This window comes from Dreissena polymorpha, chromosome 4, assembly GCF_020536995.1.
Source record: "Dreissena polymorpha isolate Duluth1 chromosome 4, UMN_Dpol_1.0, whole genome shotgun sequence".
NCBI lineage: Eukaryota > Metazoa > Mollusca > Bivalvia > Myida > Dreissenidae > Dreissena > Dreissena polymorpha.
In genome coordinates, this window is record NC_068358.1 from 52,707,081 (window position 1) to 52,724,404 (window position 17,324).

General features: G+C 33.1%; 2 protein-coding genes across 5 annotated transcripts; both read left to right on the plus strand.

Annotated features, from left to right (window-relative positions):
• Positions 1 to 528: 528 nt before the first annotated feature.
• On the plus strand, positions 529 to 7,777 carry LOC127876082 (uncharacterized). 3 transcript variants are annotated; one of them, XM_052420995.1, is made up of 3 exons: positions 2,095 to 2,244; positions 3,935 to 4,036; positions 4,840 to 7,777. In XM_052420995.1, exons 1-3 carry the CDS (start codon positions 2,158 to 2,160, stop codon positions 6,568 to 6,570), a joined length of 1,920 nt encoding a protein of 639 aa, XP_052276955.1. In that variant the 5' UTR covers positions 2,095 to 2,157; the 3' UTR covers positions 6,571 to 7,777. The 3 variants fall into 3 exon arrangements, with proteins under 3 accessions (XP_052276956.1, XP_052276954.1, XP_052276955.1); XM_052420996.1 differs by lacking the exons at positions 2,095 to 2,244; positions 3,935 to 4,036 and adding an exon at positions 529 to 851; XM_052420994.1 differs by lacking the exons at positions 2,095 to 2,244; positions 3,935 to 4,036 and adding an exon at positions 1,536 to 1,745.
• A 4,809-nt stretch (positions 7,778 to 12,586) lies between these two features.
• LOC127876118 (ganglioside GM2 activator-like) lies at positions 12,587 to 16,530 on the plus strand. Of its 2 annotated transcripts, XM_052421061.1 has the most exons (4): positions 12,587 to 12,766; positions 13,052 to 13,234; positions 13,581 to 13,736; positions 15,505 to 16,530. In XM_052421061.1, exons 1-4 carry the CDS (start codon positions 12,599 to 12,601, stop codon positions 15,640 to 15,642), a joined length of 645 nt encoding a protein of 214 aa, XP_052277021.1. In that variant the 5' UTR covers positions 12,587 to 12,598; the 3' UTR covers positions 15,643 to 16,530. The 2 variants fall into 2 exon arrangements, with proteins under 2 accessions (XP_052277021.1, XP_052277022.1); XM_052421062.1 differs by lacking the exon at positions 13,052 to 13,234.
• Positions 16,531 to 17,324: the final 794 nt, after the last annotated feature.

Sequence of the window (17,324 nt, forward strand, 5' to 3'; positions counted from 1 at the left end):
AAACTGCAGTTTGATGTTTGATCTACCGATTCAGACTTTTGATTTATTCTGACACCAGTTAAATTCTGACCCTTGCTCAGTGCGTATATGGTCAATCATTAAAAATTAGTGACAACATTGAACAAAATGTATATTTACATGACTTTCGTACCAATTTACATATATAAAAAAAGAAAATCAATCGAAAAATCGAATGCGTGATTCTAGATTGATAGACTATAGAATCATCATGCTACGGATATATATATATATATATCTCTTGCATGATCGTTGTTAAATCTAACTGACAAATTGTTAGTAATATTTGCATTAATCCTCGCTGTCTTTCATTGATTAGCAAATACAATTTGGTCAATAACGAATATGAAAGCAGCATCACAATCATTCTTTTTTTTATTGCTACAAGGGGAATTGTGATGCTCACTTTGATTATGTTGTCAAAGATGATGTATTTCATGTCGTGTTTTTTTAATTCTGCGATTTTGTAATCATGTGTTACTGTCAAAGTAGTATTATTAACATCAGGTACGTGGATTCATTTGTATTTTAACAGTTGTATCTTTACTATTGAAACTGATTATATTGTCACACCAGGCCTTTGTTTAATCTTTATCTAGTGAGGAAGTAATCCAATGTATAGATAGGCATTTTTACATTTTCGCTTCGTACATAATTTAGAGCTAATTTAGTACAGGAACACGGCGTCCATTTTCCTAATATTGACACTGTGCTGTGCGGTTTCACATGGTTCATTCAAACATGTTCACGAGTTTGAAAATAAACAACCAAAGGACCAACGCCTGGATTTGAACATGCTGGAAACATTAACTCACTTTTTCGAACAAACAAAGGTATTTGTATTGTGTATTGTGTAGAAATATAGTAATGATTGTTGAATGTAATCCCTTTTTCATGCGTCCTAGTCCCGTTAGGGAAAGGTTTCGGAACGCTATCCCTTTCCGCTGTGTAAGTGTGTTATTTTTTTTTACTTTGTTCTTGTAAAATGACGCTATTTGGTGGTGTTTGCGTCTTGCAATACGACGACACCATAAAGCACAAATGTCATTGCCTGTATGTAAAATGTAAGTTCCGCAAATCCATTTGTCTTTGCTTACAATTGGCCACACTCTCCTCATTGTATACTTTTATTTCCATTTAAAATATGGGATAACTTCTTGTTTATGCAGAACCCTCTGTTACCGTCAACACGGAGCCCTCTTGATCAATAACGATACGATAACAATATCCAGCCTAGATATTATCTTTGAAACTTATCTTGGTTTGCATTGACCGTTCCAAGGCGGGGACCACAGCTTTATTCTGCTATGTGTGTATGCTGTTTCGTATTGTGCTGTTTCGTACTGTTTTGGCTGCTGGTCGCTTGCCTTAAATAAAGAACCAACACACTGAATATAATAAGAATGCAATACTGCTCGACCAGCTGGAGTTTCACTTCTTTGTATTGGAATCATTCATATTACGCAAGAATGTATGTTTTAAATCAAAATGCTGAATTACGTATAAATGCCATGCATGAATTAACACATAGCATGCTTTTGAATATTCGTACAATCATATCAACTGGCCTACAAAGGAAAGGATTCTCCTGGAAGAATTGTGGTCAATCTTCAGCACTCGTGAACATCAGGTCGCTGTCACTGAGCCCCGACCCCCTGTCGTTGCCCGGACCATTCAATGTTGCAGCTTATTTTACAGTAAATCGCGCACTAAATGCTCCATTGAAAGTATGCTAAGAGTTCTTCTTTATACAAATCTAGATAAGGGATTCTTTGAAATGTTTTTGCTCTTATTGTGTAAGTTTAGTTTGTCCTTTTAATTGCACTGAATAAGATGTAGGCACAGATGTCTAAAATTCAAGCATTGTAATATTGACCCACGATTACATGTTAGTGAATGCTTTTAAAATGTACATATTTATTTTTCTATTTTATATTGCAGATTAAAATAAAGTTTAGCTAAGATTTGTTAAAAATAAATATGCGTCCATGTTTTCATTGAGAGTTTTTGTGACTGAACATTTTCCTATTGCACACTTGCTATTTCCGAGATATTGTTTTCTGTTTACAGGGACGTTTTACAGTCTTCAATAAGATTTTGTTCACATATGTAAAGGTCCGCGCGTTCAATTTCGGTGACATGTGTTCCATTTTGGCAAAATACAAGTATCGGTGTCCCGATACACTTAAGAAGATTGGGATCAAATGCTCGTGTCCAGTTGCAGCGGTATATTAAGGGATTAGTAATTGTTAACATTGGTCTCATTTAATTATTTAATAATAATAATTAAAACTGGATGATGTGCTTTTGAATATTAATAAGAACATATTTTATATGCCACGGTGTTGATAATCAATTTTATAGGGGATTTATTTTGAATCTATCTTAACGTCATATTGATATGGCAACTGTAAATCAGTTTGAATGCGTTTTTATTATGGGAGCAATACTTTTATGACATTTATTTTTATTCATTTATAGAAAGTCAGCCTAATTTATCTCTATGTTTAAGAAGAAAATTAGCTCTATGTATACATCTTTACGCATCCAAAGGCTCGTCTCATATTTAAATCGTTCATTAACAAATGTTTAGTAAACAATAATTGCATATTTGACATGCCATGCACATTTTTATAGTGTAAGCATAACTAAAATATAGAAATAATGATACTCCAAAACATTTTAATTATGTGTAACAGCCGATAATATTTTATATTTTAATTAAGTGACAAATTGCGTATACAAAGCAGGAAAATAAATACTTAACAACGCAAATGAACTTGCATAAAAGATTTCGTCACACATGCAATATCTAGGCTGCTTTTAAAATTCACGAATAATGTATTGCATACATTATTATCCACGTGTCATTTTTTTTAAGTTTCTTTTAAATTTTGTCATTCGTTAAAAAAATACATTAATAACAGAACGTTGATCAGTTTTTAAGTGATTTAACTAGTGATCAATGGACCCTCAAGCAATACGACGAATAATAAATCTTAAGTGTTTGCGAAAACAACATAGTTACTATTTTCCTACAAGAAATTTGATTTACTGATTATTGACAGACACGCAATCATGTTTTACATGATACGGCTTAAGAAAATCTGACAAATGACACTCTTGAACTCGCACTTTTCTATATTGTTCTGTTTGTACTAGGTTAAGTTTGTGCTAGGCTTCAAGGCCGCATGTAAAGTTTAAAAACTGGTCGCACTGCAATGACATTCAAGGAAAGACACCATGCGTGTAGTGATCTGTAAAATGCAATAAATACTGTTTTAAATAAATGGCAAAAACAACTGACTAAAATCCACCCCTGATCTTCTCGAATATCTTTGTAAGGCCATGAACTTTCTTTTCTGCATGATACAGTGTAAATAATTTAACTCACCTCTAATACATAAACAAATATAATAATTTTAATAAATGTGTTAATATAAGTCATGACAATGGGTCAAAAGCTGTGTGGGTTAAGCATGCCCAATACATGAAGATGGAATGAATATAATTAAACATGTGTATAAAGTTGTGTTTTTTTCCATTAACTCACAGACCATTTGAGAGACAATAATTTACAAACAACAAACTTATATCGGTTGATGTATTTAAAAAAGTATAATTGAATTGCATTATAAAAGAATCTCTAATAATGAATTGAATTTAAAAGGTCCCAACAAAATATTTGAACTAATTAAAGCCTTCAAAATATATTGACTTTTAAAATGTCCCCTAGACCGAATGAATGTAAGTAACAAACTTTTAAAATGTCCCCTAGACCGAATGTATGTAATTAAGTATTTTAATCAAATACACTACAAATTAACAATAACTTGTACCACACATGTTAACCAAGCATATATTAAGTACAAATTAATTTATCTTATGACTTTATAAACTTGCGTTTCTATTGCAGAACACAAACAACTTTGGGATGACACAGTTTGATGTATCGTCTAAACGCATCCCCAATGGAGACTATCGCATCGTTATTGATAGTTCAATGAATAAGTCTCAGGTATTGTGCATCGACGTGTATTTTTCCTTAAAATAGAGTCAGAGCCTCTTTCCACAACTGATATGGCTAGCTGGCTGAGGTTGTTTTGTTTTCTTCAACTGTATTGACTTTATTTAGATGTTCTCATACCATTTGTTTGCCTGCAGGTTGCGGAGAAATCTTTTTTTAAGCATCCTATTTTTAAATTGATTTGGTGATTCGTGTATCTTTTGATTTGAAATGCTTACGAAGTGATTATGTATTTATCTTTGCGTTTTGATACCTGGCAAGATTTTTTAAGAGTATCATATAATTAACAATTCGATAGCAATTTTGTGTTGCCTGTCTACAAATGTTATGGCTTGTTTTCTTTGAGTCGTGGGTTCCTTTTGTGTCGTGGTTATAGAGATCGCGTGTAATCACTTGATAGAACGTTCGCAGGCGCTACAGTTCGTTCCGGTTAAAAGTTTGACAGAGTCGGCGTTAATTTTACAAATCGAAAATGCGTCAAAAAACATATAAATAAATAATTCTCCATAACCCGATGCATTTTATACACAAATAAACACAATTTCTACCCTTATATTGTTTCTAAGTAACACAAAATCCCTTATTTATGTGTATTTCCCATGTTACATCGTCTGTCTGTTGACATTTTTTACATATGACGGTCGGAAAGGACGGTATTCGCATGCGCAAAGCACTTGCTGTAAATACACAAATGTTTAGGTCACACTCAACAAATTGTTCTTTAATTGAATTGTTGAAACAATTGGTTCACTTTGAGAATTCCAATGAAACACATTTTTATTTTTACTTTTCAGAAACAACCGATCAGACTGATGACATGCACGGCATATTCTAGGGAAATGATGATGAGTGCATACAAGGCAGTGAAAGCAGACCTTTTGCCAGTTGATAGAGCGGCAATCATGTATGGTGAGCCAAAACAAACTCTGAGGGACAGAGTCTTGAACAAAGTCAAGATCAGCTCAAGGTGGAGAAAACATTCATTATTCACCCATGATGAAGAAGAACTGCTAGTTAGCCATCTGGAAGGGTTGGCCCAGGTTGGGTATGGCATAAATCGCTCTCAGTTGAACTTTCTTGCAGGTGATTTGGCTGTGAAACTGGGAAGACGTTTAACTGACTCCAAACTAAGCAACACTTGGTATTATGCATTCTTGAAACGATGGGTACACAGGCTGAAAGTTAAAAAACCAAGGGGCCTTTCGTCGACACGAGCAGCCGCTGTCACACAGGAGAATATTGACAGCTACTTCAGGAATTTGGATGCTGTTCTAACCAAGTACTCACTGAAGTGTAAGCCACATCTGATATATAACCTGGATGAGACTGGCATTCAGCTAGAGCATCGATCATCAAAGGTCATCACAGGCGTTTCTTCAAGCAAAACTCAAGCTGTCACCTCTCCGAATACAGGCACCACAACCATTATAGCGTGCGTAAATGCGGCCGGAACAGCACTTCCCCCTTACTATGTGTTCAAGGGGAAACGGACAAATGATGAGCTTTTGAAAAATGCAGCAGTTGGCGCAAACTACGCCATGTCAGATTCTGGATGGGTAAACGGGGAGGTATTGATGAAGTACCTTGAAGAACACTTCCTGAAATTTGTTCAACGAGGATCAGGTGACATTTCCCAACCCATACTGCTCATATTTGATGGCCATGCTTCACATGTCTCCATTGACAAAGTCACCTGGGCAAGAGAGCATAATGTCATACTGTTTGTGCTACCCCCACACAGTTCTCATGCCCTCCAACCATTGGACATTACATGTTTTGGGCCGTTTAAGTCCATATTCCACAATGAATGCCATCTATTTATGGCTAAGCAGAGGGGAAGAGTCATTACAAAATATGACATAGCTGACTTGTCCGGGAAGGCATACTTAAAATCCATGACACCAGCAACAATCCAGTCTGGATTCCTGAAAGCGGGCATATTGCCATTTGATCCGACAGAAGTACCTGCTGAAATGATAGTGCCGTCTAAATCATTCCCCAAAACTATTCCATTATTTCCAATAAGAACCATGAAAGAGGCCCTAGATGAAAAATCAATGGAAACAGCTCCAAAAGCCAAACCTGAAAAACCAAAGGCTAATGAAAAAGAGACACAGGACAAAAAGAAGAAACCAAAACTGGGTGGAAAGGCCATTACAGAAGACCCTACATACTTGCAGCTGCTAGAATACCAACAACAGAGAGCAGAAAATAACACAAAAGAAAAAACAAAGAGATCAAAACAAAATTTGAACATATCACCCCAACCAAGCACAAGCAAAGGAAATATCATGGACTCTGACATTGAAAGCGAAATTGAAGACGAAGATCCGGCTAAAAACTTTTGTATGTGCATGAAGTTTTCACCGCCAGGATTGGATCAGTGTGATGAACTTGTGGTCGTCAAATGGGCCCAGTGCACAGCGTGTGGTCATTGGTTCCATCTGAGATTTTGTTCACAGATCCGAGTGGTGCGCCGGCTATCTGATTTTTTCTGTCCGCATTGTGCTGAAAGAGAGTGTTAAATCTTTTGACAGTAACTTCATCTGTTAGGTTGTGTAAATAGTATTTTTTTAGTGTTTTGGATCAGTTTATTTCATTCCATCAGTATGTTATGTTTATAATTGTTCTTGTTGTTGTGTAAATAGTAAGTGACTAACAATTAATTATTGAGTTTATGCACAACCATGACTTTTGCATATTTGTCAATTACATCAATTGTGAAGATATTTTGCAATGTATGTTTATTGACTTTTGCATTAGCTTTATTAACAACAGAATTGTGCTGTTTTTATTATTGATAATTATCGAATTAATTATTTGTTTGTCATTTAGATTATTTATTCTTGTAGAAAAAAATACAAATTGCATATATATTCAATAAAATTTTATGATTATTGTTTGAAATAAATGAGTTGATTAATATTCTATAAAAACACACACACAAGAAAACACTTTATTGGTTTGCAGATTACATTCAATAAAGAATGTAACCTGCAGTTTATATTAATTAGTGTGTTTACAGCATGACATATTTGCTTACATACAACAGCCAATCAGAATCCACGACTCAAGAGAAACGTATTTCCAAGATGGCCACTTGACATGACATAAACAAAACAAGTAGTTAGAAGTGTTGTATTTGTTTAAAACAACAAAAGTATCCAAATTGATTAACAAACTGATTTACTTGTACAATAAAATCTTTATTAATTTTGACTTTTTAGTTAATACAATATTTTACCGATTTATACACAATTACCCACGACTTAACAAGGCTATAGCATATGTGTAACTTTTTGTGTTCAGTGGCGCGTGTAACCTTTTTTCTTGGTCTGAGGTTATCTGACTGTTCGACTGTTTGACCTGTTAGGATGCAACGTAAAAGGTATATGTAGATCTCAAATGGAGAAGTGCAGAACAAAAGAAGCGTTACTTTGAACCTTACACTTTTCTATTCATTTAAAGTGTTTTTTTTTCACATATATATTTATACGGAACATCTTGTTCTCATTATGAATGATAGCATGTTTAAATGTCAAAAGTGTAAAGAGCTCTCAATTAGGAGGATTATTATGTATTTGTTACTTGTTTTCGTTACCTTCTACGAACTAATATGCCATCGACTGGGTATACATTTAAGAACTGCACGCTGACATTATGGTTTCTAAAAATGTCAATATGTTTTAATTCTAAGATATATGTGCATGATGTCTTCTGATATATTTTATAAAATATGCACCGTGTTTAGAATTGTTACTCAAAAATACTTGCATTACATTTTTATATTACAATAAATCAATAAATACAACGCTGTTATTATGGTTTGTCATTCGTTGTTATCTACCTGTGTGCTTCATAGTGAAATGGTAGTAATATTAATTTGTTTCTACAAAATGTAATTCACATAATTTGAAAAAAAAGAAACCCGCGATCATATCTGGGAAGTCTTTTCTGCAAGTCAGTTATATTCTTTGCCGATTTTCAAAGTTTCCTAGCTTTCTTACCTTATTTTAAAAGATCTTCTTTTTAATTAAATCGAATTGGTTATTAACCAGTTTCGCACTGCATTACCTACCGAAAACAAACCTACACGAAAAATAAGTTCTAATGAGCCTGACGTACTTTTTAATGCACCGTTTCAGAGTTTGTCAACGTGTCATTATGACGATTAGGATAGCGATATATTGTTATGAGTGTGCCCTGTTTAATGAAGAGTAACGTCATTGCTCTGGTAATCGGACACGAGTTGCGCGTAGCAAATAAAAACGTCATACCAAGCAATTTACCTTAAAAGTAATTGGTGTTCCCGCCTCTCATCTTACATTAAGATAATGCAATTTACACAGAATATATACCATTATTTGCTATAGGGAATAGGAATTGCGTTTTAATTAAAATACACTTACATTTATAGCCGCATGTACACCATTTGGAGGTCATAATTTGAACAATAAGATTGCTTTAACGTTCAGCGGATGTTGTTCGAAAATAACATAAACGCATATAAAGCACGTCTATACATTTGAAACAAACACAAAGGACTGCTCCTTTTTAAAGAGGTATATCGGCAGAAAATTCGGTATTATATTATCCACAATATTGAAACATCGTCAAAAAGCCTTTGGCAATTTACGTTCAAATTGCATACTTTCTGGATTAATAGACAATGATGAAATATAATTTTCAAATAACAGCATAGAACTTTTTCAGTTAAATTATTAAAGCAATTCAGTCAGAATTGTAATTTATTTAAACAATACATAACAAGAGCTTGCCACAGTAGTGCCAAATCCCCGCCGAAATGTGTTTGCTTGTATGACAACATTTGTTTTAGAGAGTAGAATAATACTTGTAAAACATGCCACCTGTGTCATCTTTTTATATATCAAGGATCAATTATTTATATAGTGTTGGATTTTATTATGTAGAGAATAAAATATATGGAAATGAAAGAAAGGGAGGTAACTTAAAAAGAAGACTATAAACAGTAACTGTTCTTGATCACTGTATTTTTCCTTAAACTCATCTATTTATTTTACAGTGAATAATTCAGTGTTCAAATTAAAATACTATTGTAAAATTAGATAAAAGGAGATATTAAAAATTGAAAAGCTAAAATATTTACTATGAAATAAAATTAAATTTAATTTAAAATTATAAATGAATAAAAAAATAAAACAATAAAGGGAGACAATTAAAAAAAATGCGACCGAAAGAGTTATGGTTTATGTTCACTGCACTTCTCCTAGTTGCCATCTGTTTATATTTATAGTTCCAAGTAAATTCCTTCAGTAGATTTAGATTTATGCTCCGAACAAAAATTTACTTTGAAATTAAATAAAGGGAAATAACTCAAAAACTAAGGTAGATAGAGTTATAGTTTCTAGTCACTGAACTTCTCCTAATTGCAATCTGTTTATATTTCAAGTTTCAAGTAAATCCCTTCAGAAGATTTAGAGTTATGCTCCGGACAAAAACTTACTTGGAAATTAAATAAAGGGAGATAATTTGAAAACTAAGGTAGATAGAGTTATGATTCTTAGTCCCCGCACTTCCCCTACTTGCCATCTGTATATATTTTAAGTTTCAAGTAAAACCCTTCAGTAGATTTAGAGTTTTGCTCCGCACAAAATGTACTTTGAAAATATATAAAGGGAGATAATTCAAAACCTAAGGTAGATAGAGTTATGGTTCTTGGTCACTGCTCTTCTCCTAGTTGACATCTGCTTATACGCTAAGTATAAAGTAAATCCATTGAATAGATTTGGAGTTAGGCTCCGGACAAAGTTTCGGACAAAAAGACGAACGCACAGACGGACGGACAGACGGACGGAGACTATTACTATATCCCCTCCGAAAAAAAAATCGGCGGGGATAATAAACGTGATGAAGGCTCGTCCTGTTTTACACGTAACATCAAGAAGCTCCAAAAAAGAAATAACGTCTGAATCTTTAGCATCTTGTTTATCCTGCTGAGAGAAAGAATTGATCATGTTTAACATTTTTGCAACTTATTCTTGTTTGCACTTATTTTATTCAAAATTCTTCATGTATAACAGCATCATATTCTTTTTCATAAGGAATTATTGCTCAAAAACGTTTAAACTTGTTATACATAATATACTAGATTATAGCGTGCAAAAATAAAAAGGCAATCGATCATATTTTGATTATCTCTAAATCCGCGTTGTTATTTATAAATGCGTTTAGCAATTTTTAATTTCTATTATACAAAAAATTTGTCCCGTTGCACATTTGTGTATGTTTTGTTATCTGAATTGCGATGTGTCTCGCAAAAAGAATGTATTCCATCGCGCAATTAAGTGACAAAACTACAGTAATGGCTTTTGTATTGCCTTGACCGTTAGAGCAACATTTTTGTCGTATTTGAACAGATGGATAATGATTTAAGGTTTCTTTACATGTTCGTCGCGTTTTTATGAATGCTTACTACAATTTTAATGTCTATTATACAAAACAAGTTGTCCCGATTCACATTTTTGCATGTTTGAGTTCCAATCCCACTGGTTGCGTGTTTCGAAAATTAAATTTCGGAAAAGTATGATGATAGAAATATTAATATTTTGCAAACATGTCTTAATTTTGGCGAAATACTGCGACAGCAGAGACAATTATAAGAAACTGCAAAATATGCATTGATTATAATATTTAATAATCAGAGCAGCTTAGTAAGTATCATACATAGAGAATGATATATTTTTACTTTAACCTGCATTTAGAAACATTCAAGGCAAGTAATGGATGGATCAGGGATGACTCATTATAGCTGCAAATAAGTGTATAACCTAAATCCAGATGATTGTCTGGATGACCAAGAGACCATGAGAACACCGAGTCACCCACGTGCTCTTCTACATTAGTGCCTTCTGAGTATTTACATAAGTGTTTAAAAGAACAAATGACTACTTATAGTAGAGCTATGTGAATAAGAGAATGGATATTTCCATGCTAACAAAGATACTATTGTTATATTTTTACTATGTACGAGTACATGTACTAAATACTTTTATTTTGCGAAACATCAAATCAAATGTCACATACACAAGATCTAAATAGTCTTATTTGTGAACCGGCGAATGAAATATCTTTAGAGTTTCGTCTGTTTCATACTATATAAATTAAAAGCAAGCAGATAGTGAAGCTGCAATCAACTTCATTCCTATTGGGGTTTTTTTTCAAAACGTATACGGTTCGCAAACAAGGAACTCATTTCATAAGTGTAATTTTACGGTAGCATTTCAAACAATTCTCACTGTTGCAGGTTCGATATTTTCCGCACTTAAAATTCAGACTTTCAATATTACTTCCATCAAGGAAGTGTTTTTTGTCCGGTATACTTTTCTAGGCTTTGTATTTAACACTTACGGTTATCAACATGTTTGCATGATGTATTGTCTTAAAAAATCGAATTTACAAAAGTTTAAAGTGAAAACAACCTTTTTATAACCACAGAGATGAAACGTTACCAAAATATCCTGAACATTTATCAACGTTGCTAAAATATAACGCACCATGTTTATCTCCTTTTTAAATTCGTTTAGTGTAAGACCTAATTATGCCCTTCATGTCTTGCAGGTTTTTAAGTTTTGTTTTTATGATGTCTTCATTAGAGGCATTTTTAAAATATTTAAGAATGTTTTCTTACTTTAAACAAAGTTGATCATTTCTGGAAAAAATATACTGTTCCATATTGTTCCATTTTAGCGGCTGTAGGCGCGATATATGGACGAACTCCATATTTCATGCAAAAAAGCACATTAAGGTTATGACCGGAACGGCGTAAGTTGCGAATGCTTTTATAATTGTAGCAGATAGCAGCAGATTCATAAACGTTACTTATGAATTGTTAATAAACTGCAGTTTGATGTTTGATCTTCCGATTTAGACTTTTGATTTATTCTGACCCCAGTTAAATTCTGACCCTTGCTCAGTGTGTGAATGGTAAATCATTACACATTAGAGCCAACAAAATGTATGTTTACATGACTTTCGTACTGTTCAGTTCACATGTTTAAAAAAAGAAAATCGATCGGAGATCGAAAGCGTGATTCTAGATTGATAGACTATAGAATCATCATGCTACGGATATATATATATCTCTTGCATGATCGTGGTTAAATCTAACAGACAAATTGTTAGTAATATTTGCATTAATCCTCACTGTCTTTCATTGAGTAGCAAATACAATATGGTCAGTAACGAATATGAAAGCAGCCTCAAACTACCGTCAATTATCAGAACCATTCATTTTTATTGCCGCAAGGGGGTGCTCACTGCGACTATGTTGTCAAAGATGTTTTATTTCATGTCTTATATGTGTTCTAATTCTGCGATTTTATAACCATGTGTACTGTCAAATTCGTATGACTAATATTAGGTAATCGGATTCATTTTTAACTTAAAAGTGTACTATAAAACTGATTATCTTGTCACACCAAGCAGTTATCGAATCTTTATCTAATGAGGAAGTAATCCAATGTTATAAAAAGGCATTTTTTACGTTTTCGATTCCTACATGATTAAGAGCTAATGGCGTACAGGAACATGACGTCAATTTTCCTAATATTGACACTGTGCTGCGCGGTTACACATGGTTCATCCAAACATGTTCACGAGTTTGAAAATATACAATCAGAGGACCAACACCTGGACTTAAACATGCTGGAGGCCTTAACTCACTTTTTAGAACAAACAAAGGTATTGTGTAAAAATAGTATTGATTGTTGAATGTAATCTCTTCTTCAGGCGTCTTAGTCCCGTGAGGGAAAGGTTTCGGAAAGCTATCCCTTTCCGCTGTTTAAGTGTGGTAGTGTTTTACTATGTTCTTGTAAAATGACGCTATTTGGTTGTGTTTGAGCAGCTGGAGTTTCACTTCTTTATATTGGAATCATTCATGTTACGCAAGAATGTATGTTTTAAAATCAAAATGCTGAATTACGTATAAATGCCATGCATGTATTAACAGATAGCATGCTTTTAAAGATTCATACAAACATATCAGCTGGCCTACAAAGGAAAGGATTCTCCTGGAAGAATTGTGGTCAATCTTCAGCACTCGTGGACATCAGGTCGCTGTCACTGAGCCCCGACCCCCTGTCGTTGCCCGGACCAGTTAATGTTGCAGCTTATTTTACAGTGAATCGCGCACTAAATGCTCCACTGAAAGTATGCTAAGAGTTCTTCTTTATGAATACAAATGAAGATACGGGTTTCTTTGACATGTGTTTGCTAATTGTGTCTGTTAAATGCACTGAATAAGTTGTAGGCACAGATGTCTAAATTTCTAGTATTGCCATAGTTACCCACGATAACATGTTATTGAATGCGTATAAAATGCTCATATATATTTTGTCTAGGTTATATTTCAGGTTAAAAATAAAGTTTAGCTAAGATTTCTTTACCAAAAATCTACGTTTGTCTATGTTTTCATTCAGAGTTTTTGTGACTGAACATTTTCCAATAGCACACGTGCTATTTGCGATATATTGTTGCTATTGTTTTCTGTGTACAGGCACGTTTGACAGTCTACAAGAAGATTCTGTTCACATATATAAAGGTCCGCTCGTTCAAGTTCGGTGACATGTGTTCCAGTTTGGCAAAATACAAGTATCGGTGCCCCGATCAACTTAAGAAGATTGGGATCAAATGCTCGTGTCCAATAGCACCGGTATATTAAGGGATTAGTAATTATAAACATTGGTGTCATTGCTTGTTAACCCTGAATGATGTGTTTTGGAGCATTAATCAGAACAAATTTGTATATGCCATGGTGTTGATAATAAGCTTTTTTATTAAATTTATTTAAAATCTAACTGAAAGTTATTTTGATAGGACAACTGTAAATCGGTTTTGATGCTTTTTTATTCTGGGAGCAATAATTTTATGATACTCATTTGTCTTTGTCTATAGAAATTAGGCATTATCTATATCTATGTTAAAGAAGAACATTAGCTATAAGAATACCACTTTACGCATCCAAAGGCTCGCCTCATATTTAAATCGTACATTAACAAAACGTATTATAAACAATAATTGCATACTTGACAAGTCATGCACATTTTTTCTAGAGTAAGCATAACTCAAATATAGAAATAATGATTCTCCAAAACATTATATTCACATAAATAATGTTAAACAGCCGATAATATTTAATTTTAATTAAGTGACAAATTGCTTATACAAAACAGGACAATAAATACTGAACAACGCAAATGAACTTGCATAAAAGATTGGGTCACTCATGCAACATCTAATTTAGGTTGCTTTTAAAATTTACGAATAATGTATGGGATACATTATTATTCAAGTGTCATTTGTTTTCTTTAAAATACCATCATTCGTTCATAAATAACATTAATTACAGAACGTTGTTCAGTTGTTAAGTGATTTAACTAGTGGTCAATAAACCTTCGAGCAATACGAAGAATAATAAATCTTAGGCGTTTGAGAAACAACGTAGTTACTATTTTCCTTGATGAATTTTGATTGACTGATTATTGAGAGCAACGGGATATTACAGGATAAGGCTGTAAAAAAATGACAAATGACACTCGTGAACTCGCACTTAACTAGATTGTTCTGTTTGTGCTAGGTTAAGTTTGAGCTAGGCTTCAAGGCCGCAGGAAAAGTCTAAAAACTGGTTGCACTGAAATGACATTCAAGGAAACACACTATGCGCGTGGTGACATATATTCAAACACATTGCGCATACTACAAATCTTTAAAATGCAGTAAACACTATTTTAAATAAATGGCAAAATAGGCCGACTAAAATCAACCCCTGATCTTCTCGAATATGTTTGTAAGACCTGAACTTTATTTTCTGTGTGATACAGTGTAAATAATTTAACTCATTTCTATTACGGAGAAAAAATACATTAAAAATATAAAAATATTTTAATTAAATATATTGATATTAATTTTAATGAATGTGTTAATAAAAGTCATGCCAAGAGGCCAAATGCTGTGTAGGTTAAAGCATATCCAATACATGAACGTGGAATGGATATGAGTAAACATATATATACAGTTGTATTTTCCCATTAACACACTGACCCTTTGAGAGAAAACAATATAAATTTACAAACAACAAACTGATGTCGGTTGATGTATTAAAAACATTAACAATGAATTGCATCATAATTAGAATCCCCAATAATGAATTGAATTTTAAAGATCTCCACAAAATTACTTAAAAGCCGTCAAATATTTATATATATATATATATATATATATATATATATATATATATATATATATATATATATATATATATACTTTTAGAATGTGACCTAGACCCAATGAATGTAATTAACAAGTATTTTAACGAAATACGCTACAAATCAACAAATACTTATACCATAAATTTTAACAAAGCATATATTACTCACAATTAATTTATCTTGTGACTTTGTAAACATGCATTTCTATTGCAGAACACATACAACCTTGGGATGACACAGTTTTATGTATCGTCTAAACGCATCCCCAAGGGAGACTATCGCATCGTTATGGATATTTCAATGAATCAGTCTCAGGTTTTGTGCATCGACGTGCATTTTTCCTTAAAATAGAGTCAAACCTCTTTCCACAACTGATTTGGCTAGCTGGCTGATGTTGTTTTCTTTTCTTCAATTGGTTTGACTTTATTTGTATGTTCTCATACCATTTGTTTGTCTGCAGGTTGCGAAATAAATCTATGTTTTTTAAGCATCCTATTTTATAATTGCTTTGGTGATTCAGGTATATTTTGATTTAAAATACTTACAAAGTATTGATTATGTATTTATTTTTGCGTTTTGATATCTAGCAATATATTTTTTAAAGAGTATCATATAACTTACAATTCGAGAGCAATTTTATTTTGCCTGTCTACAATATATGTGTAACTTATGTGTTCAGTGTCGCGTGTAACCTTTTTTCTTGGTCTGAGGTTATCTGGCTGTTTGACTGTTAAACCTGTTAAGATGAAACGCAAAAGTTATAGGTAGATTTTAAATGGTGATGTGAGCAACAAAAGAAGCGTTACTTTAAACCTTACACTGTTCTATTCATTCAAAGTGTTCATTCAAAAAAAAATCATATATTTTTTTACGGAACATCTTTTTCTCATTATGAATGATAGCATGTTGAAATGTCAAAGGTATAAAGAGCTTTCAATTAGGAGGATTATAGTGCACTTCTAAGGATTATAGTGCACAAGAAGTGCAGCTATTGACCCGTTGTTATGTATTTGTTACTTGTTTTTGTTGCCTTCTACCAATTATTGCCCCATCGACTGGGCACACATTTTATAACTAAACGCTGACATTATGTTGTCTAAAATGTTTTAATATTAAGACGTATGCGCATGATGTCTTCTGATATATTTTATAAAATATACACCTTGCATATAATTGTTACTTAAAAATACTTGCATTACATTTTTATATTACAATAAATCAATAAATACAACGCTGTTATTATGGTTTGTCATTCGTAGTTAGCTACATGTGTGTGTCATAGTGAAATGGTATTAATATTTATTTATTTTTTCTAAAAAAAGTAATTCACATATTTGAAAAAAAACGCGATCATATCTGGGAAATCTGTTCTGAAAAACAGTTATCTTCTTTGACGATTTTTTAAGTTTCCGGGCTTTCTTACCGTATTTTAAAAGATATCGAATTGGTTATTGACCAGTTTCGCACTGCATAACCCACCGAAAATAGTACTTCACCCAAGGTCAGTTCTAATGAGCCTGACATGACTGACGTACTTTTAGATGTACAGTTTCAGAGTTTGTCGAAGTGTCATTATGCCGACTAGAATAGCGATATATTGTTATGCTTGTATCCTGTTTACTAAATAGTAACGTCATTGTTCTGGTAATCGGACACGAGTTGCGCGTAGCACATCAAAACGTAACACCATGCACTTTACCTTGAAAGGGATTGTTGTTCCCGTCTCTCATCTTAAACTAATATATTACAATTTACACAGAGTTTATATGTGTTTCGAAAACAACATAAACGCAAATAAAGCACGTCTATACATTCGAAAAAAACAAACAAAGGAGAGCTCCTTCCGCACTGAATTTCAAATAATAAATATCGCACCATTTTAATGATTATAGTATTTTGATTAAAGTCGGATCGAATGCAAAAGTTTGGGCAAATAACTTAATAGACTAAGAACGTTAGAAAGAATGTAATAGTGTTTGTGTTACAAAGTGTACATTTGCATTAATCTCTTTGAATGTTGCAACATCCACCAG